Source organism: Mus caroli, chromosome 8, assembly GCF_900094665.2.
Source record: "Mus caroli chromosome 8, CAROLI_EIJ_v1.1, whole genome shotgun sequence".
NCBI classification, from domain to species: domain Eukaryota; kingdom Metazoa; phylum Chordata; class Mammalia; order Rodentia; family Muridae; genus Mus; species Mus caroli.
The window spans coordinates 15,197,572-15,207,266 of record NC_034577.1 but is presented as its reverse complement, the minus strand read 5'-3'; the positions used below and the strand labels follow the sequence as shown (position 1 = coordinate 15,207,266).

Here is a 9,695-nt window from a genome sequence, read left to right as displayed (position 1 = left end):
GAGTGGGTGGGTGGGGGAGTGGGTGGGGGACTTTTGGGATAGCATTTGAAATGTAAATGAAGAAAATACCTAATAAAATAAAATAAAATAAATAAACAAATAAATATTTTTAAAGAAAAACAAAGCAAAACAAAACCCATCGAACTGTACCCAGATAAAAGTATTTGTATTAATATTGCTGATTCCCTTATTGTGCTACCAAATTCATCCTGATCATGAGACCAGCCTGGAAGTGTTTGATGTACCCAGTGTTTTCCATTGGAGAAAATGTATTTGGTCTATTGAGGACCATAATGTTCCACACTTCTATTTAAGATCTCTTTTTAACATATCACTGAGATATTCAGGGTGATCAGTTCCAAAAAATAAGAGGATGAATGTGCGTAAAAAATTAAAATTCAAATCCAGAAAAAAATAAATAAACAAAAAATTCAATATTTCAATATTTGATATTAACATTTTGCTAGTTATTTAATAGTCTGTGATAACTGCCGAGTGCTGTCCACAGAGGCTGAAAAGCATAGACAGCTGTGTGTCAGTGAAACCAGACTGACAGGGGCTGACAAAAAGACAAGAACCAGGCTCCTCATTTCCCGCCTCCTTTTAGTTGCCTCTGACCAGGGTTTAGAATGGTACGTTTGTAGCAAATTCTTTATATACAGGGACAATTTTCTTACTACTTTCCTCTAAAAGTTTGTGATGTATCCACAATATTTCTTTTTTTATTAGCTATTTTCCTTATTGACATTTCAAATGTTATCCTCTTTCCTGTTTTCCCCATCCAAAAACCACCTATCATGTCCCTCCTCCCCCTTCTCAGCAACCCACCCACTCCTGCTTCCCTGTCCTGGAATTCCACTACACTGGAGCATCAAGACTTTACAGGACCAAGGGCCTCTCCTCCCATTGATGACTGACTAGGCAATCCTCTGCAACATATGCAGCTGGACACATGGGTCCCTCCATGTGTACTCTTTGGTTGGTGGTTTAGTCCCTGGGAGTTCTGAGGGTACTCGTTGGTCCATATTGTTGTTCCACCTATGGGGATGCAAACCCCTTTAGCTCCTTGGGTCTTTTCTCTAGTTCCTCCATTGGGGACCTTCTGCTCAGTCCAATGGTTGGCTGAAGGCATCTACTTCTATAATTGTCAGGCACTGGCAGAGCCTCTCAGGAGACAGCTATATCAGACTCCTGTCAGTGAGCTCTTGTTGACATCCACAATATTGGATGCCTTTCTGTATATGGGATGGATCCCCAGGTGAGACAGTCTCTGGAGGGCCTTTCTTTCAGTCTCTGCTCCACACTTTGTCTCTTTATATCCTCCTCTGGATATTTTGTTCTTCCTTCTAAGTATCCATACTTTGGTCTTCCTGCTTCTTGAGCTTTATGTGGTCTATGAATTGTATCTTGGATATTCTGAGGTTCTGGTCTAATATCTACTAATCAGTGAGTGCATACCATGTGTGTTCCTTTGTGATTGGGTTACCTCACTCAGGATGATATTTTCTAGTTCCATCCATTTGCCTAAGAATTTCATGAATTCATTGTTTTTAATAGCTAAGTAGTACTCCATTGTGTAAATGATCCACGTTTTCTGTATCCATTCCTCTGCTGAGGGACATCTGGGTTCTTTCCAGCTTCTGGCTATTATAAATAAGGCTGCTATGAACATAGTGGGGCATGTGCCCTTATTACATGTTGGAGCATCTTCTGGGTATATGCCCAGGAGTAGTATAACTGGATCATTTCACTAGATACTGAAAAAGCATTTGAAAAAATCCAACACCCCTTCATGATAAAAGTCTTGAAAAGATCAGGAATTCAGGGCCCATACATAAACATAGTAAAAGCAATATACAATAAACCATTAGCCAACATCAAACTAAATGGAGAGAAACTTGAAGCAATTCCACTAAAATCAGGAACTAGACAAGGCTGCTCACTCTTTCCCTATATATTCAATATAGTAATTGAAGTTGTAGCTAGAACAATTAGACAACAAAAGGAGATCAAAGGGATACAAATTGGAAAGGAAGAACTCAAACTATCACTATGTGCCAGTGACATGATAGTATACTTAAGTGGTCCCAAAAACTCCACCAGAGAACTCCTAAACCTGATGAACAACTTCAATAAAGTGGCTGGATATAAAATTAACTCAAACAAGTCAGTGGCCTTCCTCTACTCAAAGGATAAACAGGCTGAGAAAGAAATTAGGAAAACAACACCCTTCACAATAGTCACAAATAATATAAACTACCTTGATGTGACTCTAACCAAGTAAGTGAAAGATCTGTATGACAAGAACTTCAAGTCTCTGAAGAAAGAAATCCAAGAAGATCTCAAAAGATGGAAAGATCTCCCATCCTCATAGATTGGCAGGATTAATATAGTACAAATGGCCATCTTGCCTAAAGCAATCTATAGAATCAATGCAATCCCATCAAAATTCAAACTCGAAGTTCTTCACTGAGTTAGAAAGGGCAATTCACAAATACATCTCCAATAGCAAAAACCCCTGGATATCAAAAACTATTCTCAACAATAAAAGAACTTCTGGCGGAATCACCATCCCTGACCTCTACATACAGAGCAATTGTGATAAAAAACTGCATAGTATTGGTACAGTGACAGGCAGGTAGATATGGAATAGAGTTGAAGACCCAGAAATAAACTCGCACACCTATGATCACTTGATCTACAATATTTCTTTTTTTTAATTGGGTATTTATTTCATTTACATTTCCAATGCTATCCCAAAAGTCCCCCACACGCTCCTCCACCCACCAACTCCCACTTCTTGTCCCTGGTTTTCCCCTGTACTGAGGCATATAAAGTTTGCAGGACCAATGGGCCTCTCTTTCCACTGATGGCCGACTAGGCCATCTTCTGATTCATATACAGCTAGAGACACGAGCTCTAGGGGGGGTACTGGTCAGTTCATATTGTTGTTCCACCTATAGGATTGCAGATCCCTTTAGCTCCTTGGGTACTTTCTCTAGCTCCTCCATTGGGGGCCCTGTGATCCATCCAATAGCTGACTGTGAGCATCTGCTTGTGGACGTTGTACATCGTGGTGCGGAGCCTAGTGCGCACCACGATGTACAACGTCCACAAGCAGGATTAGGGATGTTGAACATTTTTTCAGGTGCTTCTCAGCCATTCGGTATTCCTCAAGTGAGAATTCTTTGTTCAGCTCTGAGCCCCATTTTTTAATGGGGTTATTTGATTTTCTGGAGTCCACCTTCTTGAATTCTTTATATATATTGGATATTAGTCCCCTATCTGATTTAGGATAGGTGAAGATCCTTTCCCAATCTGTTGGTGGCCTTTTTGTCTTATTGACGGTGTCTTTTGCCTTGCAGAAGCTTTGCAATTTTATGAGGTCCCATTTGTCAATTCTCGATCTTACAGCACAAGCCATTGCTGTTCTATTCAAGAATTTTTCCCCTGTACCCATATCTTCGAGGCTTTTCCCTACTTTCTCCTCTATAAGTTTCAGTGTCTCTGGTTTTATGTGGAGTTCCTTGATCCACTTAGATTTGACCTTAATACAAGGGGATAGGAATGGATCAATTCGCATTCTTCTACATGATAACCACCAGTTGTGCCAGCACCATTTGTTGAAAAAGCTGTCTTTTTTCCACTGTATGGTTTTTGCTCCCTTTTCAAAGATCAAGTGTTTCTTAAATGGTGATATTTATATCATAATAACATAAAAGTCTGGGAAAGACATTGACCTCTGCCTCCTATCCATATCCTGTCCTGTAATTATACCAGGGAACAAACTATGAGTGATACCTACCAATGTGTAATTAGTATAAGTTTACAAACCTTGGCAATAACTATTATAAAGGGATTGTGTGTTTCCTATGGAACATTTATGAGTCCTGTTTAGATAAGAGGTAATTAACATTTCTGGGATGGGAGCAAAATGTAGGCACAGGCAATAGAGAAAGAATGCCCTCAGGATTTGAGACACCTGGATAAACACTGTAGAACTTAGCTATTGGTGGAGAGATTGCCACCTCTCTCTTAATGGTCAACTTTGAGGTTACATATTCCTGCCTCTCTATTATTACAGATGCACTCTGTGTTCTGGGTTCAACTTTGAGCTAAGCTTTCTAGCCCTGGCCTTGTCTTTAATCAGCTCAGTGTGCTGCAATCATGAAGTTCTCCTGCATTCTGCTGCTGCTCCTCTCTCTATCCAACTTCCAGAACAACCCAGGTAAGTATCAAGACCTGCTAAACCCCTGACCAGAGCTGGGTGCACTGGGTTATAGAACAGGTGAAAAGTGAGTTTGGGATCTGAGGAGTGATCAGCAGAACATAATTCCAAGGCTCAAAAGCCTGTATCCAACTGGCAACAGGGGCTTCAGCCTTTGTCCTAGGTATCAGGAAATGAGCCTGGACAGAATGAAGAGCTAATAATAGAGATTTCCAAGATCTTTAACCTCCTTCTTCTCATGGTCATCTAGAAAATATTCTTTGTAGAAACCATTCTTTCTTACCCCCAGAAAGGCATAGCTCACCAAGAGGCCAGATGTGTATCAGGAGACAGGCACCCACTCCTTAACGACCTTTCACAAGCCTATTTAACACATGACTGCGTAAACTTGACTAATGGGGAATGTGGACTTGATGTCTTAGATTAGGTAACTTGGAGAGAGATGATGCATGTCTTTAAAGACCAAGCGTAGGAAGCACAGACTTAAAATGATGTACAAGGACTCTCGTTTTAATTTATTCCTCAGCGTCCTTATGAATAAAAAGGAGTCACAATCACATGACCAGTGTTCAGTAGGTCAAGGCCCAGTAGCCATGAGTTGTGATGTGGCTATGTGGGAACTCTTAAGGTCTGGTTTTGGCACAATGCTAAAAGGAGGTTACGGAAAGGATCATGAAATCCAATGAAAAAAACTCAAGAATTGCTTGGTGTGAGATCAAAAGGCTATACACACATAAAGTTAGAAAAAAACCTACAGGTTTTCAAATACTTCAGGGACAAAATGGAAAATGGAATGTTCAGATATTGATTATTTGGGGGGGATCACAGGCCAATGAGGGGGAGCAAGAGTGGAAAAGCTGATCCACTTGGCATTCTCTCTAGCAAAAATTTTTGCCTCTCATTAACTGTACAACATGGCTCTAGCAAAGGCATTTTTAGATCTGCATACTCTTTCTTCCTTTCCCTAAAGGCTAAACATGCATATCATTGAGACTAGGTCCATTTTCTCCCTTGAAAATGAGTCAAAGATGAGGATTCCAGGACAGAGGAGTCTGTGGCTCCAACTCCCACCTTCCCTATCCACTATGGGTCTCAACACGAGATTTCCCCATGACCTGGTCAGTTACAGGTTTCTGACAGTGGAGGACTGGAGAGGAACAAACAAAGAAGAAAGAATATTTCAGGTCAATTGATCTTGCATGAGCTGATGCCTCATGCCAAGCAACTTTATTAAGAAGTATAACTTTTGCATATGGTTTGCAGGAGGGAGAGTCAGCAGAAAGCTATCATGAAATGTAACAAAGTTAGCAGGAAGCTAACCAATCATTGTGGCACAAAGGGATCACAGACTATCTCAAATGTATCACAGACTCAGCACACAGTGCCCTTGAGACTGATCAAAGCCTTGTTCTTTGAAGCCCTAGCCCCCAGTGCTGTCTTTGCTTTGGTCAAGAACACAGCTTTCCCTTTTATCAGGGTCTGTGAAAAAGCCTTGGATCACCCTGGCACCCAACACTGACCTCTGAAATATCCACCAAGAATCTCACACAGTTGCATTCAGAGTCCATCTGGAGACTGTATGCCAGCTGTGCAAGACTATAGCACTCCACCCTTCCATTGGTCAGGCCAGGGCACCTGGTTAGAAGGACAAGGGGAGGTACAAATGTTGTCCATTGTGATGCCTTAACAAGAATTTCTTTCTTCCTTTCCAGTTGACTAATACCAACGGCCCACACAAATTTGAGTCACCTGGTTGGGAATGGAAAGAAAATAGAATTAGGAGAAGGAGAGACATGGCACTTTGAGTGCCTCTGAATGCAATATCAATATTTACCCCAAGTTTCATAACTGTAAAGCAGATCTATCCCTTGGGATAAAAACTATTGGATTAAAGTCTACAGAAAGACATCAGATGTCTAGTGAACAATCATAAACTTTCCAAGAAACCAACACATTTTTCAGGGATTTTTTTTTTTTTTAGAAAACTAGATTTTAAACTCAGCAAAATGTGGCTTTTCTTTCATGGGCTAATTGAAAAGCATTCAGTCTCTTATTCAGGCTCTGTGGTACTCATTTTATTTTTCTGCAAATAAAGAAAAAAGAAAATGATTCTTGGAGAACAAAAACCAGAAAAAAAAATGGCCAGTTGTCCACCAAGGTAAAATGATCAGAATTAGAATGTGAGAAATGACTGAGATCAATCCGGCCCCTTCCTTGATAAATCTGAGATGCTACAGCACAGACAGGCTAAGAACATAACCAGCATCTCTACATAAGGAGTTTTGAAACACAGAATGTACCTGAATTACTCCACACAATGCCCAAAGGAAAAGCCAGAATTTGACTCTCGTGAAGCAGCAGGATGCAGTGCTCAGCCAGGAATGTGCTTAGATAGAATGAGAATTAAAACAGGACTGGGAGAATCCATCCTTGTCCGGGCTCTGTTTTTGTGGGTTTTCTGCTCTGTGAAGACAATGGACATATTTGTCCTCTGTTAGATCAGGGAGACATGGAATGAACTGGGTTCTAACTCTCTGCTCGGCTCTAAAACAGTCCTATTCTATCAATTCTCTTCTACTTAGCAATTGACTTGGTTTCTTTTTCTGAGTTATATAATATTCTGAAAACAACAACAACAAAGGAGAAAGTCTTTATTTTATCTCCTAGCTCAGCATATGATATACTGTGGCAGGGAAGCCAGGGCAAGGAAAGCTGAAGTAGCTGGTCACACTGTATCCACCTGATGGATACTCTTGTCTACTTGACACAATCTAGAATGGCTTGGGAAGAGAATATCAATTAGGGATTGTCTAGGTTATCTACAGGTGATTTTCTTTATTGCATTAACTGAGAAAAGAAGACATGCCCATTAAGAATGTCACCATTTCATGGTTTAGGGCCTGGATTGTAAGCGAGGGCAGAATTAGAGCTAAGTAAGCACTGGCATGCAAGTCCCCCATCCTCTATGTCTCTATCACTGTTTGTCTTACTCCGTCTGTCTCCATTTATCTCTCTGTCCTTCTATATCTGTTTGTCTACCTGTCTGTATTTGTCTGTCTCTGCTTCTGTCAGTCTTTGTCTCTGTCTGTCTGTCTGTCTGTCTGTCTGTCTGTCTGTCTATATCTGTCTGTATCCTTTTGGTTGTGGTCATGACTACTAAATAATTCAAGTTCCTGCCACCTTGATCTCCTTGTAATGATGGACTGAAACTTTCAATTATGAACTAAGCCCTTTCTCTCCTAAGTTGTTTTGGTCAGAACCTTTTGTCATAGCCACTGGAAAGGAAACTAAAATAAGCCACAGTCCAAAATCAGAGAGCAATGAATTAGTACATGCTTCCTCTGTTTCTCCATTTTATATGATCCATAATGCCTGCCCAGGAAATAGTCCTATCCACAGGTAAATGGGTTATCCCATATAGATTAACACAATCAAGACAATCTCCCACAGGCATAAAAGAGGCCCTTCTCCCAAGTGACTCTAGATCCTGTCAATCTGAAAATTTAAAAGAAACATTAAAAATGATCAACAAAGAGGAGAAGCATTATGTGTGTGTATGTGTATCAGTACTTAGATTAATGATGTCATTAAGAAAAAAGCACAACAATGTTCTTTCAAAACTTGATTTCTATTAGTCTTCCTAGTACTAGAAGATAAGCTGCAAATATTTCACCAGGGAACATAGAATACATGCAGCATCCTCTTAGAGTCATGCCAGCATCCAACAACTCCACAAAAGGAAACAAAATCTGGAGGTGGTCACCTCTGGAGGGTCTGACTCGGGATGATCATTGTAGAGGCCAAGGTTAGATTTAGAGTATTGCTCTTTCAACAATCATACAAAACAGAAGTCAGAATCTATAAAATGTAGAAAAAGGCTGAGACAGAACTCAGGAAGATGGATTTAGTATGAGCAAGTGAGGGGCTTAGACTGTGATGCTTCTCTGAGAAAGTTCTGAGATGGGAAAACAGAGTGTTGTTCTGTTTCCTCCCATCACCATAGCACCGCTGTCCCACTGAACAGTTTGTGGTGATGAGAATGTTCTACAGCCAGAGATGGCAGTTCATCCTTTACTCCCAGCACCTAAGAGGATGAGAAAAGAGCATTTCTGCGATTCAGAGCCAGCATGACCTAAATAATGAATTCCAAGCCAGTAAGGTCTATAGAGTGAAACTCTGTTTCAAAATAAATAGAAAAAAGTATTCTCTATTTGCCCTTTCTAATGTAGTAACCACAGTTATATGACAATGGGGAATCTCTCTTGTTAGTGAGTTCATAAATAAAAACATGATTTTTTTATTAGAAGTCCTAAAACTCAATTCTGGAAATTTTTCTTTATATGATTTTTAAAAATGTATTTTATGTAGAACTCTTGTGCCTTCCACAAACAGTCTAAAATCACTGCAGCTACAGCCAAAAGTTTGAAGGTTTCTCTCTCCTTTTCTTGCAGTTGCTATGATTGACACAATGTCATGTATTGAGAATAAAGACACCTGTCACCTCAAGAACTGCCCACGCTTTCATAACGTAGTTGGCACCTGTTATGAAGGAAAAGGCAAGTGTTGCCACAAAAACTGTTGATACATCAGAACTTGAAAGAAGAAAGTGAAACCATTGCTGTAATAAAGGAAAACACACTGAAGTGTAATTTCTTCATGCTAAATTGAACTGTCTATTGATCTGTGTTGAGTCAAGAAAATGTGGGTTATTTAAAGGCTCCTGCAGTGAAGAACAGACCAGTATAAAATCCCTGTCTGGTCAAATAGAAATATGGTCATGAAATAAGAAAATATGATTTCATTTCATTTTTTCAAGAAATGTACTAATAAGAACCACATTATTTCCAATTCATCTCAAGTGGCAAGAGAACAGAGCAGAGGCATAGAGCCACTTCTTCCTAAATTAGTTTATGGGCTTGTTCAGATCAAACCATCACAACCACCCTGCCACCTCCTTCATATTTGTAGTTTCCAGGCAGCCACAAGGTACGTGCCCCATTTGGTTCCAATTATAATCATTGTATTTGTGTTTCTGAATCCAGTGGCCACTATTCCCACCCCAAGTTGGGACCAACAAAATGACTATGGCAACAGTCTTCAGAGATAAGAATAGCTTTATACCTTTAATCCACTAACTTGTTTCTCACATGAATATGGAAAGACTTTATACATAACAGGCTTCTGGAGACACTGAGCAGAGAGTAAGAGTAATTCTGTGTGCTAATGCGAAGGGACAACAGATCCTTTTAAAATAGTGACTACTGATTAAATAATGAGAACACTGGGCTTTGGATGTCTATCCTAATAACTACACAAAGAATTTAAGTCCTTTCTACATCACTGAGATACAACATTAAAAGTAAAGGGAACTGCAACCCTATAGGTGGAACAACATTATGAACTAACCAGTACCCCGGAGCTCTTGTCTCTAGCTGCATATGTATCAAAAGATGGCCTAGTCGGCCAT

General features: G+C 40.0%; 1 protein-coding gene across 1 annotated transcript; it reads left to right on the top strand.

The window, feature by feature from the left end:
- Window positions 1–4,167: 4,167 nt before the first annotated feature.
- Window positions 4,168–8,810, top strand: Defb1 (defensin beta 1). Its single transcript, XM_021170199.1, has 2 exons — window positions 4,168–4,228; window positions 8,680–8,810. The coding sequence occupies exons 1-2, from the start codon at window positions 4,168–4,170 to the stop codon at window positions 8,808–8,810; spliced, it is 192 nt and encodes a 63-aa protein (XP_021025858.1).
- The last annotated feature ends 885 nt before the right edge of the window (window positions 8,811–9,695 follow it).